At 45.7% G+C, this 27,632-nt stretch overlaps 1 protein-coding gene across 2 annotated transcripts in view; it reads right to left on the bottom strand.

Moving 5' to 3' along the window:
- Nucleotides 1-27,632, bottom strand: part of VOPP1 (VOPP1 WW domain binding protein) — a 104,263-nt gene that overhangs the window by 28,992 nt on the left and 47,639 nt on the right. For both annotated transcript variants that reach the window (XM_015133438.3, XM_077996718.1), the window contains exon 2: nucleotides 24,393-24,451. In XM_015133438.3, coding sequence (XP_014988924.1) covers nucleotides 24,393-24,451 — 59 coding nt within the window. The remainder of the gene's footprint in view (nucleotides 1-24,392; nucleotides 24,452-27,632) is intronic.

The raw sequence follows: 27,632 nt of genomic DNA, 5'->3' as shown, positions 1-27,632 counted from the left end.
AGTGAGGGGGAAAATGGAACCAAGTTGGAAAACACTCTTCAGGATATCATCCAGGAGAACTTCCCCAACCTAGTAGGGCAGGCCAACATTCAAATCCAGGAAATACAGAGAACGCCACAAAGATACTCCTCGAGAAGAGCAACTCCAAGACACATAATTGCCAGATTCACCAAAGCTGAAATGAAGGAAAAAATCTTAAGGGCAGCCAGAGAGAAAGGTCGGGTTACCCACAAAGGGAAGCCCAACAGACTAACAGCAGATCTCTCGGCAGAAACTCTACAAGCCAGAAGAGAGTGGGGGCCAATATTCAACATTCTTGAAGAAAAGAATTTTAAACCCAGAATTTCATATCCAGCCAAACTAAGTTTCATAAGTGAAGGAGAAACAAAATCCTTTACAGATAAGCAAATGCTTAGAGATTCTGTCACCACCAGGCCTGCCTTACAAGAGACCCTGAAGGAAGCACTAAACATGGAAAGGAACAACCGGTACCAGCCATTGCAAAAACATGCCAAAATGTAAAGACCATCGAGGCTAGGAAGAAACTGCATCAACTAACGAGCAAAATAACCAGTTAATATCATAATAGCAGGATCAAGTTCACACATAACAATATTAACCTTAAATGTAAATGGACTAAATGCTCCAATTAAAAGACACGGACTGGCAAAATGGATAAAGAGTCAAGACCCATCAGTCTGCTGTATTCAGGAGACCCATCTCACATGCAGAGACATACATAGGCTCAAAATAAAGGGATGGAGGAAGATCTACCAAGCAAATGGAGAACAAAAAAAAGCAGGGGTTGCGATACTAGTCTCTGATAAAACAGACTTTAAACCAACAAAGATCAAAAGAGACAAAGAAGGCCATTACATAATGGTAAAGGGATCAATTCAACAGGAAGAGCTAACTATCCTAAATATATATGCACCCAATACAGGAGCACCAAGATTCATAAAGCAAGTCCTTAGAGACTTACAAAGAGACTTAGACTCCCATACAATAATAATGGGAGACTTCAACACTCCACTGTCAACATTAGACAGATCAACGAGACAGAAAGTTAACAAGGATATCCAGGAATTGAACTCATCTCTGCAGCAAGCAGACCTAATAGACATCTACAGAACTCTCCACCCCAAATCAACAGAATATACATTCTTCTCAGCACCACATCACACTTATTCCAAAATTGACCACATACTTGGAAGTAAAGCACTCCTCAGCAATTGTAAAAGAACAGAAATTATAACAAACTGTCTCTCAGACCACAGTGCAATCAAACTAGAACTCAGGACTAAGAAACTCAATCAAAACCGCTCAACTACATGGAAACTGAATAACCTGCTCCTGAATGACTACTGGGTACACAACGAAATGAAGGCAGAAATAAAGATGTTCTTTGAAACCAATGAGAACAAAGATACAACATACCAGAATCTCTAGGACACATTTAAAGCAGTGTGTAGAGGGAAATTTATAGCACTAAATGCCCACAAGAGAAAGCTGGAAAGATCTAATATTGACACTCTAACATCACAATTAAAAGAACTAGAGAAGCAAGAGCAAACACATTCAAAAGCTAGCAGAAGGCAAGAAATAACTAAGATCAGAGCAGAACTAAAGGAGATAGAGACACAAGAAACCCTCCAAAAAAATCAATGAATCCAGGAGTTGGTTTTTTGAAAAGATCAACAAAATTGATAGACCGCTAGCAAGACTAATAAAGAGGAAAAGAGAGAAGAATCAAATAGACACAATAAAAAATGACACAGGTGATATCACCACCGACCCCACAGAAATACAAACTACCATCAGAGAATACTATAAACACCTCTATGCAAATAAACTAGAAAATCTAGAAGAAATGGATAATTTCCTGGACACTTACACTCTCCCAAGACTGAACCAGGAAGAAGCTGAATCCCTGAATAGACCAATAGCAGGCTCTGAAATTGAGGCAATAATTAATAGCCTACCAACCAAAAAAAGTCCAGGACCAGATAGGATTCACAGCTGAATTCTACCAGAGGTACAAGGAGGAGCTGGTACCATTCCTTCTGAAACTATTCCAGTCAATAGAAAAAGAGAGAATCCTCCCTAACTCATTTTATGAGGCCAACATCATCCTGATACCAAAGCCTGGCAGAGACACAACAAAAAAAGAGAATTTTAGACCAATATCCCTGATGAACATCAATGCAAAAATCCTCAATAAAATACTGGCAAACTGGATCCAGCAGCACATCAAAAAGCTTATCCACCATGATCAAGTGGGCTTCATCCCTGGGATGTAAGGCTGGTTCAACATACGCAAATCAATAAACATAATCCAGCCTATAAACAGAACCAAAGACAAGAACCACATGAGTATCTCAATAGATGCAGAAAAGGCCTTTGACAAAATTCAACAGCCCTTCATGCTAAAAAGTCTCAATAAATTCGGTATTGATGGAACGTATCTCAAAATATTAAGAGCTATTTATGACACACCCACAGCCAATATCATACTGAATGGGCGAAAACTGGAAAAATTCCCTTTGAAAACTGGCACAAGACAGGGATGCCCTCTCTCACCACTCCTATTCAACATAGTGTTGGAAGTTCTGGCTAGGGCAATCAGGCAAGAGAAAGAAATAAAGCATATTCAGTTAGGAAAAGAAGAAGTCAAATTGTCCCTGTTTGCAGATGACATGACCGTATATTTAGAAAACCCCATTGTCTCAGCCCAAAATCTCCTTAAGCTGATAAGCAACTTCAGCAAAGTCTCAGGATACAAAATTAATGTGCAAAAATCACAAGCATTCTTATACACCAGTAACAGACAAACAGAGAGCCAAATCATGAATGAACTTCCATTCACAATTGCTTCAAAGAGAATGAAATACCTAGGAATCCAACTTACAAGGGATGTAAAGGACCTCTTCAAGGAGAACTACAAACCACTGCTCAGTGAAATAAAAGAGGACATAAACAAATGGAAGAACACACCATGCTCATGGATAGGAAGAATCAATATGGTGAAAATGACCATACTGTCCAAGGTAATTTATAGATTCAATGCCATCCCCATTAAGCTACCAATGAGTTTCTTCACTGAATTGGAAAAAACTGCTTAAAGTTCATATGGAACCAAAAAAGAGCCCGCATCTCCAAGACAATCCTAAGTCAAAAGAACAAAGCTGGAGGCATTACGCTACCTGTCTTCAAACTATACTACAAGGCTACAGTAACCAAAACAGCATGGTACTGGTACCAAAACAGAGATATAGACCAATGGAATAGAACAGAGTCCTCCGAAATAATACCACACATCTACAGCCATCTGACCTTTGATAAACCTGAGAAACAAGAAATGGGGAAAGGATTCCCTATTTAATAAATGGTGCTGGGATAATTGGCTAGCCATAAGTAGAAAGCTGAAACTGGATCCTTTCCTTATTCCTTATACGAAAATTAATTCAAGATGGATTAGAGACTTAAATGTTAGACCTAATACCATAAAAACCCTAGAAGAAAACCTAGGTAATATCATTCAGCACATAGGCATGGGCAAGGACTTCATGTCTAAAACACCACAAGCAATGGCAACAAAAGCCAAAATAGACAAATGGGACCTAATTAAACTAAAGAGCTTCTGCACAGCAAAAGAAACTACCATCTGAGTGAACAGGCAACCTACAGAATGGGAGAAAATTTCTGCAATCTACTCATCAGACAAAGGGCTAATATCCAGAACCTACAAAGAACTCAAACAAATTTATAAGAAAAAACAAACAACCCCATCAAAAAGTGGGCAAAGGATATGAATGGACATTTCTCAAAAGAGGACATTCATACAGCCAACAGACACATGAAAAAATGCTCATCATCACTGGCCATCAGAGAAATGCAAATCAAAACCACAATGAGATACCATCTCACACCAGTTAGAATGGCAATCATTAAAAAGTCAGGAAACAACAGGTGCTGGAGAGGATGTGGAGAAATAAGAACACTTTTACACTGTTGGTGGGATTGTAAACTAGTTCAACCATTATGGAAAACAGTATGGCGATTCCTCAAGGATCTAGAACTTGAAGTACCATATGACCCAGCCATCCCATTACTGGGTATATACCCAAAGGATTATAAATCATGCTGCTATAAAGACACATGCACACGTATGTTTATTGTGGCACTATTCACAATAGCAAAGACTTGGAATCAACCCAAATGTCCATCAGTGACAGACTGGATTAAGAAAATGTGGCACATATACACCATGGAATACTATGCAGCCATAAAAAAGGATGAGTTTGTGTCCTTTGTAGGGACGTGGATGCAGCTGGAAACCATCATTCTCAGCAAACTATCGCAAGAACAGAAAACCAAACACTGCATGTTCTCACTCATAGGTGGGAACTGAACAATGAGATCACTTGGACTCGGGAAGGGGAACATCACACACCGGGGCCTATTATGGGGAGGGGGGAGGGGGGAGGGATGGCATTGGGAGTTATACCTGATGTAAATGACGAGTTGATGGGTGCTGACGAGTTGATGGGTGCAGCACAGCAACATGGCACAAGTATACATATGTAACAAACCTGCACGTTATGCACATGTACCCTAGAACTTAAAGTATAATTTAAAAAAAAATAGTGCTTGCACGGTTCTTTGTTCAGTTTGGAACTGCATATTGACCAGAAAGATTCCCAGAAAAGCCTGTATCATTTGATGTCAGTAATGCTCTACAATTAGCATATACAATTAATCATAGAGACAAATAATAAAGTAAGATGCGATATTAGGTGAAAGGATGGTGTCGATTTGTAGTGAATGGTGGATGCTCCCGCAACATTAGCTGTTTTCAGCAGACATCCAGACACATGCACAAAAATCTATGTGTGCCAGGCTGTGACATAAGGCACATCTCTTCACAGCTGCTGCCAGGGAAGCCCCAAGTTAAAAGTGGACAGGCTCAAGTTTCTGGTGTGTCCAGGACTGGCCCCATTCAACCTCTTGGGAGATTCTGGGTGGCCTTCAGGCTCAGGTCGCCCTGTGAGGTCACTTTCTGCCGTTAACAGTGCTGGGCTAAGGTCTTTCAGTCCTTGTCTTCTGTCTAGGTGAAACCGGCTTTAGTCAAATGGCTATTGCCATTTTTACTCCTAATTCTACTATATTTTGTCCTCAAGTGATCAAATTCTAGGAGATACAACTCTCATGAAGACCCTCTCAAATCAGACACCCCAGCTCACTGCCTAGCCATGAACAGCATCCTCTGCAGGTGCTGACGGTGAGGGAGCGGGGAGAGGGAGATGCAGAACAGAGACGACAGACACCCGCAGCTTAGGGGGAACTGGCCGTGATCCTCTGAGCTCCTGCTAGTTGCCTCCCATAGATCCACCACCCTCTGCCACCATGATGCTCCTGTGTCTCTCCTTCTGAGGTTTTACCCCAACTATAACGGCAGCTGCTCCAGCTCCAAGCACAGCCAAAGCTTACGAGGTATTAATACCTGGGTCCCTCCAATACTGACAGCCATGCACTTGATATGAAAGAGGAAAACAGGTACATACTAATAAATTTAGGGACTGAATTGTTTTTCGTGAGCTAAATTTGCTAAAATGCTTCCCTTTCAGCTTTACACTTACAAGGAAGCATTTGCTGCCTGGAAACCTAAGCCCTATGGCATTCTATCTCCCATGCTGGAGAGAGCAGACTACCAGCTTTCAGACATATGTAGAGCCCTCGTCCAGAATTAACACACATACACCCCTCAGCCTGAGAACATATCTGTCCTAGAATATCTGGAGTATAACGGATTACAAGTTCCTCTTTGTTGGCAAGATACAACATCTATGTGCTCTAGCTCACTTTTCAGAATCCAAATTTGGAACACCAGCAGCAAATACACGCTGTCAACTGATTATCACTTTCTTCTCTCAAAACACAGGGACGCTTTATGCTCCTTCCATGAGCTGAAGACCCATTCACTCTCCACATTCTTGCGGCTCATCTGCGGCCCTGGCCCGGCTCCCAGTGTGGATGCTGGCAGGCCCCAGCTACTCAAAGGAGCACACAATTACCTAGGTGCTGACACTGTTACCCCTTTTCTCTCTGCTGCTTTCTTCCTTTTGAAGCTGCTGGTAAATTGGGGCCCTAAGCACACACACCTGCTGATGTTCCAAAAAGCTGCAATTACAAAGAGGTATTCACTGCAACACTGAGCTTAATTAAAGTAGTAAACATTACCAGGCAGTCGAGCACACTGCAGACACCCATCATGGATGCATCAAGTCAAATACTCCTAGTGCCCTCAGCCTCAGAATGGCAACGCTGCTCCCAAGGACGTCACAAGACTACACCTTTGCAGAACAGATCAGAATGGAGAAAATAGCAAGGGCTTTTTCATCTCATTCTTCTCTGTGTGCCAGATGTATAAATTCTCAGACTTGCCATGGAAAAGAAGAAACATTACTCTTAACTACATTCGCTCCACAGCATATCTAATTATAGTCCTGAGACTCTGAAATACACGATACTTCAAAAGAATGAAAAGATCACGTATAGCAGCAGACATGGGCCCCTGGACTTGACTTACTGCTGTTAGCCAAGTATTCCTTACTGTACCCCTGGATACAAAGGTAGATTTCTGCTGAGGTCAGAGAATGGGTAGTCCACTCTGAGCAGCTGCTGACAGGTAACTAGGTATATTATACAGATAAAATCAGGGTGTCTGGCTTTTCTCCCCTAGTCAATGATAGGACCTGCAGTCCCTGGGATTCCTCATGTAAAAGGAAATGTATGTCTGAGAGTCTATGGGCCACGATTTAGACATGTGTCAGAGCAACAAACAAATGCAAACAACAGGTGGCCACTGTGGGAGTTTTTGGAGCCTAAGACGGAAGCATGTGTTATGCTTAGTCCTGTACAGGAGGAAAGAGGGTATGGCCACTGGACACATTTAATTCTTAGCCTTTGGGTTACATAAACCTCAAAAGTAGGAAAGGATAACATACTAGGTCAAGGAATGTTCAGTGTTAGTGAAGTCACAGAATCTTTCTACGTAAAAAAGAAAAAAGCCAAATGTCAGTTTGTAAACTTTTCCATGTGTTGTTGCTATGGATGGAAAGTGTCTCCCCCAGATGGTTGCTGAAAGGCTACCCTGCAATGGGATGGTGTTAAAAGGTGGGGCTTTCGGAAGGTGATCTGGTCACCAAGCTGAAGCCCTTGTGACAGGGTTGGGGTCTCTGTAAGAAGAGTCATGAAGAGGGCTTGCTGCTTGCTCCGCTCCTCACCATGTGAGGATAGAACAAGATGGCGCCTACGAACCACGGACAGAGCCTCATCAGACACCAGAGCTGACGGCACCTTGGTCTGGGACTTCCAGCCTCCAGCGCTGTGAGAAATAAACACACACTGTTTAAGCCCCACAGCCTCTGGTATTGCTGTTACGTCAGCCTGAACTTAAGCACCACTTTAGCGGTAATCACAGTTAAAAGGATTTACAGAAAATCGTCTCTGCATCTGGTGGAGCAGCTAAAGTCTGAGTAAAATATTCAGGGTGCTGGTCTGGAGACAGAGTTGGTGGGGACTGTAACTTTTTTGGGGGAGTTCGAGAATCCAATCCTTTCTCCTGCCTGCAGGATTAACCCTCAGCAAACATTTCTCTTCACTAAGCACTTGCTGGCACAACACCTCCTTTCTCCCATCCAGTCCCAGTCTCTCAGTTTGACAGCTGGTCTGTTCTCCTCAATCACACTGCCCCTAAAAGCTAACCCTGCTTTTCACACTACTCATTATCATCTGCATTCTCCACAGAGCCGAGCCCGCAGCACATACTTGAAGGAGGCTTCCCGAGTTAGAAGCAGGAAGTACATCCAGGCTTATCAGTGGCCTTTGATTAGCTACCTATGAGAAACTGGGCTCTCCAGTAATCTAAACACAGAGGCCTATACAAGTTTCAGTAGAAAACTCCAAAGGACATGTGAGCCTCTAGGGGAGCAGAGGAGAGCTCCGTCCTTAGCCACCCAGTGCCCCGGCAAATCTCCTTGTAAGGACTGCAGAGCTCTGTGCCTCACCTGGATCAAGGAATCCACCTGACCGTTTAGTGACTGACCTTCCCCTCCAACCTGCCCAGGCAGAGGCTGCCACTCCCTGCAGCAAGGCCCCAGGGCACGTGCCTCCCATGACCATGGGCACTGTTCCTTGTGCAGAATCCAAGGCAGGCCCCGCTAGGTTGATTCATGATTCACACAGTCTTTCTTTCCAGTGTCCAAAGGGACTCACATATTCTCCCAAGCCTTGTCTTCTCCAGGAAACAGTATCTATCTTGGGCAAAACTATGGTTTCTCTTTATTGGGAAGAATCCCAGTTTACTCTCATTTCCACACTTACTGGAGCTTCAGGCAGGATTAACCTTTTTAACAACTGTGACACAGTCAAATCCTAATAAACCTTCCATCTAAACTTCCAAGTTCTTCTCAGTAGGTTCTGTCTTTCCATGCTGTACAGGTGCAGTACAGTCTGGGACCCAAATATAGGACTTCATGCTTATCCATAAAAAGGGTAAACTTATGCAATCTGGCCCTTTACTTTTATCCTGTCAAGAGCCTTTGGATCCTCATTCTGTCACCCAAGGCATTCACTATTTCTTCCAGTTTTCTGTCACTGACATGAAGGATATGAGTCAAGTTTTCCTGGGACCCAGGACTGCTGAATTTCAGGCCACCCGACCAACTCTGCTCCTCCTCTCTGCAATGATCACAAACATGACTTAGAATGCCCACATCCAAAAATCCACAGTTGGGTCAGGAAGAGATGAGACTGGGGCCTGAAAATGAAGAGGAATCTTTCCATGCCCTGAAACTGAAATTCAAAACCTGAGATCTTACCAAAGTCCAGCAGGCTGCCTGCAGAAAGAAAACCAAAGGGAGAGAAAGAAGGCTGTACCACGAAGTGAGTCCTGGCTTAGCTGCAAGGAGTCCAGGAGTGTGCAGAAAGGGAGCGTGAGGTGGGAATATGGAAAGGTGACAGCCCATGCATGAGCTCAGCCCAACTCACAGCCAGATGCTCTCTACTCAGATGGAGATCAGTTTCAGCATCAGGATTTAAAAAATGGGCACGTGAATTTTATAGTATGTGAATTATACCTTAATTTAGAAAGAGAGAGGGGGGAGGGAGGGAGGGAGGGAGGGAGGGAAGAAAGGAAGGAAGGAAGGAAGGAAGGAAGGAAGGAAGGAAGGAAGGAAGGAAGGAAGGAAGGAAGGAAGGAAGGCCTCCTCTACCTACAACTTGTACATATGATCAACATGGCATGCCTTCCCTATTTTCATTCAAGTCAATGCTAAAATATTGAAGTCAATGGTGAATTCCATTACAGACGTTCCTTCTATGTTGAGATTTTACTAATCATAATTTTATAAATACAGCTATTATACCAGTTACAAATCCACCTAACTGGTCTATTTATTACTGATCTCCTCAGCAGTGTCAGATCACTGATGTCCTGGTCTCACGGTCCCATAAAAGACCAACCCAATATGACCTTACAAAGGCAAACCCAAATTAATTTTAATCGAGCACAAAACACCCTTTTAATAATTTCCTGATGCCTTCAAGAGGTCCCCACTGCTCTGGCGACTGCCCTGATGAGCCCACCTCCCATCTCTCGCCCATGTCCTTCTAAAATCTCAGCCTGGTGGGCTGTCTTTGGGCACACTGGTGCCCTGGGCATTCCTGCCTCTTCCCTCCTAGACAAGTCATCTGTGATCATCAGGACACTGTCCACTAACTCTTGCAAGCTCGCTTCCCTTTCAGATGACATCACTGCCTCACACTCATCTCTCCCAACTATAAGTCTATTACGAGAAAATGTATTACTCATCACCATTTTTTGAGACGGAGTTTTGCTCTTGTGGCCCAGACTGGAGTGCAGTGGCACGATCTCACCTCACTGCAACCTCCACCTCCTAGGTTCAAGTGATTCTCCTGCCTCAGCCTCCCGAGTAGCTGGGATTACAGGTGTGCATTCCCACGCCCGGCTAATTTTTTATATTTTTGGTAGAGATGGGGTTTCGCCATGTTGGCCAGGCTGGTCTCAAACTCCTGACCTCAGGTGATCTGCCTGTCTCAGCCTCCCAAAGTGCTGGGATTACAGGCATGAGCCACTGCACCCAGCCACAAGCTTTTTTTTTTTTTTTTTTTTTTTTTTTTTTTTTTTTTTTTGAGATAGAGCTTCACTCTTATTGCCCAGGCTGAAGTTCAATGGTGCGATCTGGGTTCACAGCAACCTCCCCCTCCCAGGTTCGAGCAATTCTCCTGCCTTGGCCTCCCAAGTAGCTGGGATTACAGGTATGCGCCACCATGCCTGGCTAATTTTTATATTTTCAGTAGAGACGGGGTTTTACCCATGTTGGTCAGGCTGGTCTCAAACTCCCAAACTCAGGTGATCCGCCCGCCTCAGCCTCTCAAAGTGCTGGGATTACAGGCACTTTGAGCCACTGCGCCCAGCCCCAATGTTCTTTATAAAGCTTCTTTATAACATTACTTAATACACTTGTGCATTTCCAGCCTTAATATGGCATAACCTTCTGGGTCATATCCTGGCTTTGCCTTTAGGAGTCCATCCTCCACCAGGAAAGCTCTCTCATTTGAATGAGGCAGCAGAAGTCCTGGCCCATACATGTGGACAAAACTCAAACCAGGAGGAGGTGGTTCAGGCAGAATTCCAGCAGCCTCAAGACACACCTGTGAGGAGTGCTGTGGAAAGCAATGGCTGTCAGCACCGGCTCACGTCAAAACTGTCCAGCAGCTTTAAAAACACCTGTGCCTGCTGGCTGGGATGCACTCCTCTGGAGATTTCCGTACACGGCAGGGCTGAGAACCAAGGACCTAAATCTGGAGCCCTCTTGCCTGTGACTCTTTTCTTAGCGCTGGGAAGGAGCACGTGGTAGGTGAGCCGGGCAGGGGGCGGGGGGGGGGGGGGGGGGGGGCGGGGGGGGGTGTTGTTCTGGCTTTTCTGGGCAGGTGTTTTTTGTTTTAACAGCTTTATTGATGTATCCTTGATATACAAAGAGCTGTGTACAATCTGATGAGTTTGGTCCTATGCAAACACCCAAGATATCACCGCAACGAAAGTCTAGGCATAATCTGATTACTTGTAATATTGTATGTCTGTAAGAAACCAGCATTTTTAATAGAACTTTCATCTTTCCAAACACAAGATTTTAGACCACTTTATCTGTCTTGCTTTCAAGTCAAAAACTTCACAGACCTGACTATGAACTCATGGTTCTTTATTTCCTGTCAACCTCAGTTGGTAATCCATGTGATGTCAGTATCGTCCTCCCGGCCTGACACGGTTTCCCTGACAGGCAGGGAGGTGCCTGTGTGTTGAGACGTATGGTCCCATTTTGATGATGTTTCAACTTTGATTTGGCCAACACATCCCACGGCAAAGTCAAACATCTCTGGGTTGTAAGGAGGGGGCCATCGCTGCTTTGATGAGGCCTGAGCCCGAGTTGAGGGTGGGAAGACGGCTGCCCTGTCAATCATTCCTTCAGAGACAGAGTTATCACCAGAAAACACCTTCTCTGACTTGTATAAACCCAAACTACTTGCATTCAGGATTTACCTAGGGCAATTTTACTTGTATTTCTACCACGGGAGAAAGCATTACAAATGCTTACCAAAATCACTAATATTAGCAGACAAAATGGGGCAGAGAGTGCTCATTTCCTGGTCATTTTAACCCTTCAGTAGCTGCTGCCTTGGAGCCCAGATGCACCCAGAGTTAAAGTGAGGAGGTAAGATGGGCCAAGAAGCTCTTAAATTACTGCTGAACTTTGGTAACTATGGAGTTCTTTGTTTTGTTTGTTTGTTTTGACCCAAGGTCTCACTGTGTCACCCAGGCTGGAGTGCAGTGGTGCAATCATAGCTCACTGCAGCCTCAAATTCCTTGGCTTAAGTGATCCCTTCACACCAGCCTCCCAAGTAGCTAAAACTACAGGTGCACACCACCATGCCCAGCTAATTTAAAAAATTTTTTGTAGAGATGAGGTTTCACTATGTTGCCCAGGCTGGTCTCCAACTCCTGGCCACAGTGATCTACTTGCCTTGGCCCAAAAGTGTTGGGATTACAGATGTGAACCACTGCACCTGGCCCAGAGTTTTTGAAACTCCACCCTGTGTTTCTGCGGTAGAGGTTTTCCCTCTTTCTCCTTCCAGTAAACTGCTGATCATTTAAAATTAGTTCTATTCAATCCTATCCAGAAAAACAATCCTCCTAGTTTCTGGCTGACTAAATATAAGGTTAAAAAAATAAATCCTGGCCATATGTCTCTTTCAGAGACACAGTTATTACCAGAAACCACCTTCTCTGGAAGGTGTTTTTCATTTTCCATACAAAAGTGAAAAACAGAAGTCTGCCTATGAGCTCACAGTGAGATCTTGTCGCTATAAAAAATCTTTAAAATTAGCCAGACGTAGTAGCACATACCTACAGTCCTAGTGACTCAGAGCCTGAGGTGAGAGGATCACTTGAGCCAAGGGGTTTGAGGCTGCAGTGAGCTAGTACTGCACCACTGTGTTCCAGCCTGGGTGATAGAGCAAGACCCTGCCCCAAATTTATTATCCATTTTAATTTCATAATAAATTTCCTATCATTGAAATCACACAGGCATGATAAATACTAACGGAATTAGCTGAGTTTGGCAATGAGATCAGGAAGGGAGATAGATTCTAGTACCTAAAAACTCTGGAAACTTACACTGAGGTTCACACCTGGCTTACTTTCTCAGCTCTATTTTTACTTGAGTTGGTCTTAGTCCATTCAGGCTGTTATAACAAAATACCAGAGCTTGGGTAATTTATAAACAACAGAAATTGATTGCTCATAGTTCTGGAGGCTGGGACGCCCAGGATCAAGGCCCAGCAGATTCGATATCCAGTCAGGGCTCCTTGCTTCATAAATGATGTCTTGCTGCTGTGTTCTCACAGGGCAAAAGAGAGCAGGGGAGCTCCCTGCAACCTCTGTTGTAATCCCATTCATGAGGACAGAGCCCTCATGACTTGGTCACTTCCCCCAAAGGCCCCACCTCTTACTACTCATACACTGGGTGTTAGGTTCCAACAGATGAATTTTGTAAGGACACACATATTCAGACTATAGCAGCTGGTTAGCTGTTATATGCAAATGCTCAGAACTCTTAAGTCTGCATTCCAGCTCTGGACTACATCCTGCCCTCTTCCACCTCTGCTGCAAAAGTGAATTCCTCACTGGCTCAATTTCCTGGGTATTCTCCAAGAACTCCAAACTCCACATGTATACGTGACATTCTCTACTCAGTCTTCTACTGAATCTTTCCCGGAACCTATTCTTTCCATGGTCTCCCTCTCACTGTCTTCCCAACCAGAAACCTGTGATTTATTTGACTCCCTTTATTTACCTCTATATCGACTCTCCTGTGAGACGCTTTTCATGACCACCGCCTGTTCCTCAGCCCTGTTTCTACAGGATTCAGACTGTCTTGCCTTTACTACAACCACAAGCTCCTCCCCTTTAGACCAGAGGACTGTGTCGTCATACTGTTCCTAGACCAAACTGAGGGTCAGGCTGCTATTTCTTGTGGCCCAATAATGAGATGCAGATGAACTGGGGAGGAAGAGAATTTTTATTTCTGCAACCAATTACTGGTAGAAGGCCTGGAAATTATGGCCAGACCAACTCAAAATTACAAAGTTTTCCAGAGCTTACATACTTTCTAAGCTATATGTCTACCTGTAAGTGTGCATTCATCTAGAGACATAAGTGGTTAACTTCTTTTAAACTACAACTATAACTGGAGCCTCAGTAAATTCACATAATCTAAATGGGTCCAGGTGCTGGGGTGATTATCCTTATCTTGTCTCCTGCTAAATCACAGAGGTTTGGGGAGTTCCTTCAGACCCCCAAAAAACTTATTTGTGGAGGCCTGGAGACTTTCTTCAGACACCAAAAAAAAAAAATTATTTAATCCTAAATGGGTCATGTTAAGAATTCCTTCGTTATTTTGTCATGCTTTAAGGCCCAGGAAAGGCCTAGGCAAAACTCCCGGTGGGCTTTTGTTACATCCCAGCCTTTATATAAGGGCACTGGCTTTTTTTAGCTTTTAATATTTAACTTAACCACTCAGTCCGTACTGAAACACTTGTTATGGAGGCCTGTGTTGGTGAGACCTGGCCTGCCACAATGCTGCACGCAGGAGGGAGTCTCAGCCCCTCAGACGGCATTTGAGACTCTTCTCGCTAGGCTTCTCCCTCCTTTTCCCATCTCATCTCCTGCCATCTACCAGGCACCCTGGACTCCAGCCCCGTGGTCCCCACTGTACCCTGCACCTTCATGCTCCCATGCCTGCACTCTTCCCAAATTCTCTGACTGCTCCGTGCTGCTTCAAAGATCAGCCCTGTGAGGTCTCTCCCAACACCATCCCCTGCTCTCCCCGATCTGTCCTGCTCCTCCCTTGGCAGGACCCCCATTTCTACAGTTCTCACCATGTGCAATATTGTGGTTAACTGTTAGAGGCCTCTATCTTCTACACCAGACGCGAGCTTGAGAGCAACCCCATCTCATTCCTCTATGCAGAGCCCAGGTATCCACCTTGGTTTCGGAACCTTGTAAAGGTTTTGACTTAAACAGAAGAGATGTTGCAGCAGAAAGGCAACTCAGCAAAGCTGGGAACAATACATTAATTAGTAGGAACTCAAAGCATACAAAGGATATTGATTAAAATGTTAACATAGTGCCGGTGGCGACAGTTTGAAACAGGTGCTCCCAGGCAATGACAGCCTATTATCACGATGACCCTCAGGCAGAGCAGCTGGACAGTATTTAGTAGAATATAAAATAAGCATAAGCTTTGATTCAGCAATTCAATTTCTGCAAATTTACCCCATATAATATGGCCAGCATTAAAATATATGAAACATCGTACCAAATGGAATTTTTAAAGACTATAAATAGCCTGTCTGTTCAAATATGTTCTTGCTACCAAGTGAATTATTAAAAATTTGTTTATGAGCACAGCTTAAAATTTTAGAATGTGAAAGAAAAATATCTTTGTCCCTGCCTTTCTGGATAAACCAATGTACTTCTTACATATATTGATGATACTTCATGTCTCCCTAAAATATATAAAACCAGGCTGTGCCCTGACTGCCTTGGGCACGTGTTGTCAGGACTTCCTGGGGCTGTGACATGGGTGCACGTCTTCAACCTTAGTAAAATAAACTTTCTAAATTAACTGAGACCTGTCTCAGATTTTCTGGGTTTACAAGAATTACAGACAAGGAACTGAGAACCTTCCAACAGTTAAACAAAACAAAAACTCCAAAATATAGGCACTACCTGTATAAATGAATGATGAGGCATCCCCAGGAAATATTCTGCTACTATCAAAAAGAATGAGGGGCTCTGTATACTGATTTAGAAGCATACTCACAATGTATAGTTAAAAGGAATCAAGTTCAGCTGGGCGCAGTGGCTCACACCTGTAATCGCAGCACTTTGGGAGGCCAAGGCAGGCGGATCACTTGAGGTCAGGAGTTCGAGACCAGCCTGGCCAACACGGTGAAGCCCTGTCTCTACTAAAAATACAAAAATTAGCCAGGCGTCGTGGCACGTGCCTGTAATCCCAGCTACCCAGGAGGCTGAGGCAGGAGAATCACTTGAACCTGGAAGGCGGAGGTTGCAGTGAGCCGAGATCGTGCCACTGTACTCCAGCCTGGGCAAGAGTGAGACTCCATTTCCAAAAAAAAAAAAAAAGAGAGAGAGAAATCAAGGTCACATTTTAGGGGTCTAAAGCGCTTAAGCAGAAGATCATCAGTGAAAATTTCTCCCTGTTATAGAGAAGGTGTCTTCAACTTACACCAGGAATCTTCATTGATAAATCTAAGAACTGAGAGAAAAGAAATTCTGCTCTTGAATATCTGCCCCCTCCAGGTTGCAACCCGAAAACTGTGCTCCATCTCCTGATGGCAGAACAGTGAGGGTCTGCAGCAGGCATATGGAGCACTCAGCCAGGGAAGCGCCCCCACCCCCACTGCCATCTTCCATGCATCCTGGAAGGCCCCAGTGCTGTGGGAGGAGAGCTCAGCAAAGGAGTCCAGCTGACTTCTGCACAGACGGATCTCCCCATCAGGCTCAGAGTCTGCTTGCAGAGCCATAAAGGGTGCCTGCTGGCCAGAGGTGACCCTGTGTCCAGGGAGCCTGGGACTGACTCTGGCACCTGCGCTCCTAGCAGGAAGGTAAAGCAGCCCAGCGGTGCTGGCTCTGCCAACCTTGTCTCTGGATCTCGATTTGACACCTGTGAACAGCACTTCATCCACTCACAGCATTAATTATTCACAGCAGAGAAATGAACCCAGAAGCAGCCAACAACACAGGGTAATGTAAGCACTTTAAAAGAAGCTTCACACTCCAATAGGAGACTTGGGAATAGGGCCTGAAAGCAGCCTGGTCAAAATCGATAGCGTTGGCAGGAATGGGCTCTGCCTCCTGCTGGACAAGCCCTGGACCCTGGGCTCCTCCAGCACAGGCCCTGCCTCCCTCATCCCTAACTTCCCATCATCCCTACACACCAGCTCCCTCCCACTTTAGTAGCACTCTGGAAATTACAGGTACTCAGTAAGGCATGACACTGACGATAATATTCCTTAATTCTGTTTCATGGATCCTATCTTCCCTTTATCCAGCGGTTTGACAACATGCAACCGTCCATTTTTTCCCTTCCATGCTCTCCTTTGAGCTTGGCGGTGTGTGAATTCCCTATCGTCTTAGTGGAGTTGACTTCTGAGAAGCTTCCCCACATTCTTTCCTTCAATGGTACTTAGATCTGAACGAAAAACTAAAATAAGTGAGCAGACAGAACACCCCGAACCCAAATACCCTGAAGCTCTGCCCCATCCATGTGGCAGCCAGAGATGTGACCCAGTCATGCAAAAGACCTCTAAAGATGCTGCAGGCCCAGGGAGACCGCATCTCCTGGTGTCAGCTGCCATGTCGGTAAAACTAGAAGAGGATGGTCTTAGGGTTTCCTGGTATTCTACAAGAACGGAGGTAAGTAAAGTAAAACTTCAGAGCCAAATCTTTTCCTCCTCCCAGCTCTTCAAAGGGCCACAGGGCTATTTTCACTTTTAAATCATTGGTGTCCAGTCAAGAATACTCAATCATTTCGAACCCATCCTCAATTTTCTGGGGGACAGAGATTCATTTCAATATACAGTAACAAGAAATTTGCACATCTAAATCGTCAGCTCTCTCTGGCTTATTAAAGTCACATGAAAAAGTCATCGTCTGAAGTCCGGGTAACTGTCAGAAAGCACCTGATATGTCTAAGGAGCCACGAGATCTGGTCCAGTGAGGCCAGGCTCCCAGATCCACCCCAGTGCCTGACTGGAAGCAGCGCCCTTTCTCACAACATCATGTCAGTACCAAGACCTGCAGGAGAAAGAAGACTCACTGGCTTGGAAGGAGACATGAGGTGGTCGCTTTGTACTTGGCAGGCAGGCTGGGCCCTTCATGAGCTAAAATCCATCTCCCATTTGTCACTTGTCTCTGCTACAACACACATGCCTGCTCAGCCATTCATCTTTTATTTTCTAAGCTATAAATTATTCCGAGCAGCCAGCCAGAGTGCTGTGGAATAAGCGGGATGAGACCTTGAAGGTGATCTAGCACAGGAAACTGGGGCCCAGAGAGGTTGGACATTTGCCCAAGATCCCACAGCAACCTGATGGCACAGCTGGTCTACAGATGATCTCTTGAATTCCAGTCCCTTAAATATTTTCCATCCCCAAAGACAGTTTTCAGAATCACTCCTTCTGTCTCCAACCCTCCTTAGGCCACCATTTGTCTCTGTTACTAAAGGTATACTGAGGGCCTTCTATGGGCCAGGACCTGTGTTAGCACAGAAGGTATAAAAATCAGCAAGACAGGCTCCCAGTCTAGGGAGGAGACACACAGATGTTTTATTTCAGCAACAGCAGTGCCGTGAAGGAGTATGGTACCCATGCACCAAAGAGGGGTATGGGTTGCAGAGAGGGACCCTCATCCCCAGCTCTCTGGAGATGACACCGTAGCGTGCTTAGGCAAGCACTCCACAAATGTCAGCCATTGCATTCCCAGGCTGTGTATCTGGCAGACTCTGTGTCTCAGCTAGTCTGGGACAACTCGGGGCCGTCCTCTGCTCTGTCCTGCTGCAAAGGCAGATGCAAAGAAGTGGGCAGGTCTCAGCTGTCCTTGTGGTGAGCTGCGGCTGTGCAGTGCTACTGGAATGGGCTCTGCCTCCTGTGGGATAAGCCCTGGACCCTGTGTGACATACTTGCACCTGTCAGCTGTGGAAGAGCCTCCCGAGGTCCCTGTCCACACCCTGGTATACAGGCACGCCCTGTCACCTCCAGCCTGCTGCTGCCTCCCAAGCCACCGCCCTCTCTCTGCTCTTCAGTGCACCAAGTCCTCTTAGGGGTGGCGGCTGTGAGCCAGGTGGCCTCTGGGGGGCTGAGGAGCACCTGGGCTGGAAATCTTAGTGGAGAGGGTGACGTTTCTTATAGTCACTGCTCCTGACCCAAGAGGCCTCCCACTACCCACAAAGGGGTGGTGGTGTCAACTCAGGCACCGAGGAAGGCCCAGGTAACCACTGGCAGATATCGAAGACGGGCTGGGACAGGCTGCCTCCCAGAGCGTCAGGAACAGCATGCCCGGCAACGAGGTGAGTTTGTGCCCTGGGGCAGAGGTCCCCAGGTAAAATCAGGGGACCCATCAGCCACCTCTGGACACAGAACTCCCAATTTTCTCCAAGCTCAGTGTTAAAATCTGCCAAACGAAACTGCAAATATCACAGAGAATACAGGCATCCCAAATAGTGACTGAGTCCTTACTCTGTATCTCACATGCACAGCAGTATTCATACTGCACAGCAACCCAGTGCAGCAGGCACCACAACCCCGCCTTTTTAAAGAGAACTGAAGCCATAGGCTGAATAGCACCTGGAGCTACCTCCTCCCAAACCACTCCACTTCCCCTCTGCGCCACAGAAGCAGCAGGCACAGACTCTGTGACAGGCAGGAGCTCCCTGTCACCTGATGAGGAGGATTCAGTGCTGCCCACAGACACCTGGACATCAGACTGAGCTCCCGGACGTGGACTTGCGTCTAGGCTCTTCTCTGACAAATGCCACCTTAGTCGGCAGCACTTTTCTGGACTGAGAGGGAAGTGTGCTGTTTGCTGCTTTGGATCCTGCAGGACATGCTCCTCGGTCAGTTCCCACCTTTATCTTCTCATCTCTGGGCTCCAGGAAGCTCACACAGTGGCCCCTGTTTCAGGCCGTGCTGGCAAAGGAGCTGAGGGAGCGAGGCCTGAGGAGAAGCTTGACTCGAGGATAGAATGCAAGCCAAGGGGTGGAAGCTGCTGAGGCCACACAGCCACTTGCTGTTTTTAAACCACGTTACTAAGAGGAGACACCTAGTAAGCCCTGAACCAAAGCACAGAAAGGCACATTTTAATTCAGAGCTCTTGGAAGGGCAGCTTGCAACAGGAAAGGCAGGTAGTGAAGGGAAGTAAAGGGGGAAACATTATTGGAGGGAACAGGAATGTGTTGCTTTTCTGTTCAGATCCCGAAGGGTCTTTTTCTTCAACAATAAGTATATCTTGTTTATACATGTAATACACAGTCTCCCAGACCAACAATGGAAAAATATCAAATTAAGGAAATGAAACAAACCTTCACGCAGGGATAGGGTAGAAAGAGAGAGATCATTTAGCACAAAGAAATCAGAACAGGTGAGAGTAATTTTTTATGTCTAGGTAGCTACAGTAGCAAACCTACATTTCATTAAAAGAGATCAGTCTCTGTTAGCTTACTAACTAGCACACTGGAATGAAATGCAGGGACAGGCAGAGTAGGGAGAAGGCGGCTGCCACCTGGCATTTCCGGTGAGACAAAATGAAATCAGATTATCAAATATAGGAATAAAATCCCTAAAACAAGTTTGCAACCTAGATGTTCCCTCCTCAATGCATTCTGCATGGTGAGTTACACTCACAAAACAGAGGTGTTGTTTGAAATATATATTTTCTGCAGGGGAAGGAAAAAAAACAACCTCTAACAAAACAGGATGTCACTTCGAGTAAACATATTTGTAAGGAATATCTATTTCGGAGAATCTTAGCACTTTACCCAGATGAAATGAAACATAGAATATACTGGAAATGTACTTTTTAGATGAGATCTGTTATAATTTAAGGTTTTGTTTGTTAGTTTGTTTCGTTTTGTTTTGAGATGGAGTCTCACTCTGTAGCCCAAGCTGGAGTACAGTGGTGTGGCTCACTGCAACCTCTGCCTCTGGGGCTCAAGCGATTCTCACGCCTCAGCCTCCCAAGTAGCTGGGACTACAGGCTTGTGCTACCATGCCCAGTTAATATTTTTTTGGGGGGGATTTTAGTAGAGACAGGGTTTCACCATGTTGCCCAGGGTGGTCTTGAACTCCTGAGCTCAGGAGATCAGCCCCACTCGGCCTCCCAGAGTGCTGGGATTACAGGCATGAGACACCGTGCCTGGCCTAATTTAAGTTTTTTTTAATGTACTGTTGAAGATGCTTCAAAAATGACTAGTCACTCTCACGTGACTATACCACTGCTGCCTGAGGCACAGGTACCTTCCCTGTCCTGCACACCACAACGCAACACAACTGACACGTCGTGGGCCCTCCACAGACACCTGTGGATGAAAGGGAAGCCGTCACCATCCCCAGGACAGCACCCTGCACGCCGGCCATGTGTTCAGAGGCCAGGCTGGCAGCAGTGTGCAATGGCAGCCCGCCTCCCTCCCTGCATCCCCCTTGGCCGAGGCACCCGGCAGCAGGGCGAGCCTGGGCTAGATGTGAGTCTCCTGTACCTGTACTGCCTTCTGCACCAAGGCAGCAGAGACCACAGTGGGCTTCAGAGATCAACAATAACGTAGCCCTCAAGGTTAACTCTAGGGCAGCTGTGCCTCCTGCAGGTCAAGCACTTCCAGTGGGGGTGTAGCTACCGTCTCTTGCCTGTAGCAGATCTCTCCTTGAGCGAGACAAGCTTGGAATGAGTAGAATACAGCTAAGCAATTTCTATTCATTCCCCTTTAAGAAAAATGCTTCATGACCCCAACTTGATGGACAGCAGAGAAGACAGCTTTGGAGAAGACAGTTTTTGAGTATTAAATATCCGGACTGGTTAGGATATTGGACAAGCCACCCCATGTGTGCTGGCTGGCCCCCAAAAAACAACTTTCTCCTTGACACCACACTGGGTTCACCTCTGTGTCAAGACACTGTGGTCCCTCGCATGTGCAGGGAAATGGCACACTGAGTCTGTAGCACTCATCTCATGAGCATATGTAACACAGAGGTGAGCTGGCCTTGGGTAGGTTATGTTCTTATAGGACTTCTGCACTGGTCATGTGCAAGCCCTGTGCCTCAAACCTGGCAGGTCAGAATTTGCAGTCACATCTCATAGAGGAAGCAGCTGATAAGGTCACAGAGCTGGTAAACAACAGAGTGGCGGGATGGGAAGGCTGGTACTAGACAGAGGTGGGGACCGCATCACGTGGGGAAAGTGCTCCATGCTACTGCACGTGTCACCTTAAAATGGTTAATTCTGTTCTTTGAATTTCACCTCAATTATATAAAAAAGTAACAGAGCAAATATGCACGAACATGATGACAAACATCAGGTGCCACGCACTGGGCCAGGCAGCAGGGTTACAGAATGCACAGGCCATGGCCCCATCCTGAAGCACTCGCCGCGTGGTGCAGTTTGCTGGTGTTATCAGCACTCTCTCACAGCCAAAACAGCAGGGGAGGAACAAACTCTTATGGGGACAGGGAACTGAGTCAGAAGAGGCTCAGAGAACTGGGGAATGATCAAAGGTCCCCTACGTGGGTCAGCGCTGCTGACTGCATGGTGGGAACTGCAAGGAAATGTATCCGCTCAACATCGAGGATGGCCGCTGTGTGCCGGGCACTATCCTACGCCTTGTTGGGAAGCCAAGTATTTATAACTTGTTGCCCTCATGAGACTCACAAGAAAGAAGGAAGATAAAGCCAGACACTCTCTTGAAAGTCTACTGTTAAAAGGACATTGTTCCTGATGGTTTAAGCAAAAAAGTGACATGGAAATTTAGAAACACGTGAGAACTGGATGGGAGAAGAGGTTGAAAGGAGACTAGTTAGAAAGTTTCAGCAATGGTTGAGGGACATTCGCAGATCTGGATTTGGGTGAGGACACTGGGAAGAGAGGGGAGAAACAGAAAGACTAGAGGCAGAACAGAGAAGACTAGTGGGTGGGGCTGGGGTTTCCTGGCATCATGAGATCAGAAGACCTTAATTCATGTACAGGGCACAGGACAATGCCGGGGCCTGGAGTAAGTACTTAATAACTGTTACCTGCTGTTATTCTCACACTGAGCTTCATGTTCTCATGGTGACTTCACTTTTCCATTTTTCTGGACAGTGCACCTAGGGAGCTCTGGATCCTTCTCCCCACCATTGGAAGAGAAAAGCACGAAAGGAAACTGGGCCACAGGCCTGAGTGACAAAAGCAGGGCTTGTCTTTGTATTCCCTGTCTCCAGTTCAATGCAATGCAAAACACTTTCAAAATATGCAGGGAACAAGTGAATGAATAAAGAACAAATGAACAAGTCAATACAAGAACAGCAATGACCTCTGATGCCCAAGCTCTGACAAAGCTGACCTATAAAACAATTGGAGAAACAGGTTTTTAAGGAAGAGCACACAGGAGGAGGCGAAAGGTCCACATTTGCGCAAGAAGCTGAACGAGGAAATAAACCATACTGATGAAAATTCATTACGCTGAGAAGAACCAAAATATTTTCTCTTCCTGTTATCCCACAACCACTTCTCTTCAACCTGACAACTCTGTAATTAGAGCCCAAGTCCTTACGCTGCTGCTTTATTTTCCAAGTGGGGTCTGTCTTTCTGCAGCTGCAGAGGCTTCCTTCCAGGGCCCCCACACCATAGGGCACATTGACTCCTGCCTGTCAGTATGAAACCAAGATGAGGAACATGGCCAGCTTCCTTGTGCTTCACCCCCCACTCACAGATACACAGCCCTTCCCTCATACACTGGGCTCCTCAAGAATGACAGGTAAGAGCCTGAGCGAGGTGGCTCACGCCTCTAATCCCAGCACTTTGGGAGGCCAAGGCGTGCAGACTGCTTGAGGACAGGAGTTCGAGACCAGCCTGGCCAACAGGGTGAAACCCCGTCTCTACTAAAAAAAAGAAAAATTAGCTGGGCGTGATGGCACACGCCTGTAATCTAAGCTACTAGGGAGGTTGAGGCACGAGAATCGCTTGAACTCAAAGAGGCAGGGGCTGCAGTGAGCTGAGATTGTGCCACTGCACTCCAGCCTGGTGACAGAGTAGGACTCCAACTCAAATAATAATAATAATGATAGGTAAGAAAAATGTATGTTTTGGCAGATTAAAAAATAACCCTTTTTCCTATTATATATCTCCTATCCAATTACCCTATATGCTAGAATATATAGTACTTCTGCTAGACTACAATATATATGCCTGAAGAATCTCAGGTTTTACAAAATTCAATACTAAAAATAATAGAGCTTTTGGGAAATTTTGGTTAGGGCATTCCACTCAATACCTAAGGAACTTCAAAACAGAATCAAAAACAGTGACTGATAACCTGGAGAGTTAATATGGTCACCAAGGCAGGTGGCTCCACAGGGCTGGTGGTTACCACAGCAGATATTACAAACATACAAAAGCCGCACGAAGAAAATGCAGCAATGTCCTCATTACAGAAAGACTGGCAGACACCGAGGGGGCACCAGAAGGATTATAACCCCCTCTGAGCCAAGAGCCACAAGAGGCTGTGATGACAGCTCTCTGGGGAGGAGGCCTCAGAGACAGGCGATTATTGTGATTTCCTACACACATGCACAGACACACACACACTGTCACAGTGGCTCCGCTGAGGACTGTTTCCTGTCCTGCTCAAGGTCGTAAGTCTGCTCCTATGATTCTTGCTCTCTTTGCCTAAGAAAATGTGTACACACCAATATAATATTTGCCTTCCACAGACATCTCACCCCCTTTAAACACTCACAAGTGAGCTCACCTGCATCACAGAACAGGGCACAGGATTTCAGGCTGTCCTCAGTGCAACTGGTCTGAGTGGGCCGTACACCACGGTGAGGTCACCTGCTGATCCCCCAGCGAGGCAGGCCTGGCACCGCAGCAGAGGCTGGGCCACGTCAGGCTTTCCCCATCCCACACCCAGACCTTTAGCAAGACAATTCCCAGAGAAAGGTACGGCCATAGAATGAAACCACAGAAAGGTGCAAATACTTACATATAATAGGTTGGATAGAGTCCTTCAAAATACCAGCAATGCTTTTTGGCTTCCGTGCACTGCAAATAGAAGCAAGAAAAAGTTTATCAGCACTCAGGAATCTGCATGTTGCTGAGTAGTTCTCACAAAGGCAGCAAAGAAGGATGAGAGGATACAGCTTAACCCATGAAAAGCTGGGATATCGGGGCAGACAATGCATTACAGGGAGAGCCGCCCCCTTTCTCATGACTTTCTATTTCTTTAAAACATCTGTTTTTCTATTTTTTCGTAGGCTTTCATATCTCTATATACACTGAGTGTCAGCATTTTATTAAAAAGGTAAAGACAATCCACTGTTTAAAATGTACTTGGTATGATACTTCAGATTACACAAGAATGCTAGATATAAAGCAGTGCAAAGATTGCCACTGCCCCCCAATTTCTGTTTTAGAAAGACATCTCCAATAGATTTAGCATTTCCAGAGCTGTATATTTCAGAATATGCTAAAGCCGCACTCCGACCTATGTCTGCCAGATGCTATCAGTTACGGTTCACTCCTGGCCCTCTCACGAGAGTGCAGGAAGAGAAGGGAGGAACAAGGAAAGACAATGGGAGCCTCTCCTGGGCCTTCCAGGTTAAGTCCAGCTCCTAACATCCCAGAGGCAGGGCCCAGCCCCACAGGGCAGGGCAGGGCAGGTGAGTGTGCACAGGCATCGGAGCAGGGGCCAGATGCCACCTGGAGGCTCTCACAAACCTCCAGCAAGTGAGGCAGGCCAGCATCCCCACTGCTCAGGGAGCTCTCTATGCAGAGATGCTCTTCCTATCTGAACAAGGCTTTTCTAAAATTATTCCATTCGTGCTGTCATTTTTGTTTTAAATTCACAACTTCCTACCTCCATGATCTAGTTTATGGGCCCCCATGTGTAAATAAAACCTTCAAAACATTATGGTGCAAAGCTCCCAGCAGCAGGAACACTGGCAAAGGCACGGCAAACAAAGCTTTCTTTGGGCAAGGCTGGGCTGTCCTGCCCAAAGCCCCTCCTCCGATAGGAGGGTGGCTGGATCAGCTCCCTCTTAGCCCATCCGCAGCCCCAGCAGGTGGACAGCAATCCCCTCCTGCCACAATTGCCCTGCAGCTGGAATGGAGTTAGAGACAGGCCCCACACCTACAGTGGCATGCCATGGGAGAGGTGAGTGCCATTGTCACGCTGGCGACATTTGATGGGTTATGAAAATGACGTGAACCCCTGAATTTTGGAGTATGTGCTTTAAGACACTCAGAAGCATACTCTGGCAGCCTGGAGTGACCTAGTTTTATTAACGGAAAATGAGTTTTATTTAGACTAGGTTAGGTCCTGTCCAGTTTAAGAAATGAAGCTCAGACAGCTGACGAAATCAATTTATTTTGGCAAGGAAGAGCAATTTCAGGTCTCTGCCCCAAATTACAATTCATTTCACTAGAGTCTTCTGTGATAAACGGAGAAACCAGGCCTGCCTTCCATGTGTCACTTTAAACGGGTCTCCCTTATTCTCCATCACCGCCACCGACAGTCAAACATTTCTGGAACCTGACACTTAAGTTTCACACAACCAAGAAGTGAGGCCAGGGAACATCAGAACGCAAGCCTGAAGAGCCCTCCCTGCCTGGGGCCTGGCTGCTCCACGGCTTCTCCTCAGAGACAGGCCACAGCCACGCAGCGAGAGCCGGGCACACAGCTGGCACTGGAAACAAGGACAGGCTCTGGCCTCTGCAGTGGCCTTTTCTGCAATTCCTCTTGGTCTACAGCGTTTCCAGATCCGAAGCAGTCACTTGATACTCTGGCAGCACACCTCCATCACTAATGCATTGCATTTCAGAAAGGACTTTTTCTTCCAACCAGACAAAATAATGCCACACATCTGAATGCACACTGTCTCTGGGATACAGCAATATGAGGAATACCACTTTACAAATTAAGGCACCAGAGCCCTTGGTGGGTGTCTTCTTCTGGGTCACACAGCTTCTTTGTGGTAGCAAAATAGCCCCCAGCACAGTGTCTTCTGCACTCAAGAGAGCTCCCCTGAGGAACCCACTCTGCCCACCTCCAGCAAGAACAAAGGCCTCTGAGAACTGGTGTGAGATGATCCCCAAGATATGGTGTTAGTGAAAAAGCATACGCAAAAACAAAAACATACGTCCAGTATGCCATCCTTGATGCAAAAGGAAACGTGTACATTTGGCCTGCTTTATACAAAAAGAATCATAGTTTGCACACATCAAAACATCACATGTATCCCATAAATATGTACAATTATTATATACCAATAAATTTTTTTTCAAAAAAATCACAGGAAGGATAGTGTCAAAATTGATCACAACAACTGGGTCATTCTTGTCATACCCAACTAACAGAGTCAAGGCCAGAGGGGCAAAGCACTCAGGGCACATAGCACTGCTCCAAAAAGTCATTCTCGGCAAGCTTGGCTGCTGAAACTGCCTGCCCTGACTCTCAGACTAGCTTACCCAGCCCCATCACACACCAGAGAGGGCTTGTCAGCTCCCCAAAACTTTACTTAGTGCCAATGAACAACTCTCTTTCAAAAAATCCCTTACATTTCTCCTTTTTCTAAAACTTCTAAACTTCTCTTTGTTCTTCAGACATACTGAAGACCACGCAATATATGGCCCAGACTGCAATGCTCACTTCTTAAACAAAATGTTTTAAATTTAGAGATCTGTCTCTGTAAAAACTAATGAAAATGCTTACCTGTGGGGGGTGGGCGGAGTGGAGTGGAAAAGACAGGGACAAGAGCCAAATTCATCTGAGTATATCTTTTTACATAGTTTGACTTTTGAAATTGTTTCTTCATATTCACATAATAAAGTAGAAAGTATTTTTTAAAATCACTTCTCAGCTGAAAAGATTTATAAAAGACTATCGTGACATGATCACACATGTTCCCTTTAGGGCAGGGACAACAGGGACAACTAAGCAGGGTAGAGCCTGTGAGGTCAGTGTTCACAGGAGACTCGCACAGACACGCACTCTTCTGGGGGCCCTTCTGGGTGAAGGGCACCATTTCCATCCTACTCTTCTTCCCACGTTTTTCTGGGATATTCCCTAACTTCACAGCTGCCTACTTGTTGGCTACTCTTGCTCAGTTACTTGCTAATAACCTTTTATCGTCTCTCATTAAGCTACACAAAAAAAACATTTTGAAAAATTTAACCCCAGTTTGTTCCTTTACAAAAACTGTTCTTAAGAAAATATTAAGGCTAC

The sequence above is a fragment of the Macaca mulatta genome, chromosome 3, assembly GCF_049350105.2.
Source record: "Macaca mulatta isolate MMU2019108-1 chromosome 3, T2T-MMU8v2.0, whole genome shotgun sequence".
NCBI lineage: Eukaryota > Metazoa > Chordata > Mammalia > Primates > Cercopithecidae > Macaca > Macaca mulatta.
The sequence above is the reverse complement of the archived record's forward strand: the minus strand, read 5'-3'. Positions and strand labels throughout refer to the sequence as shown.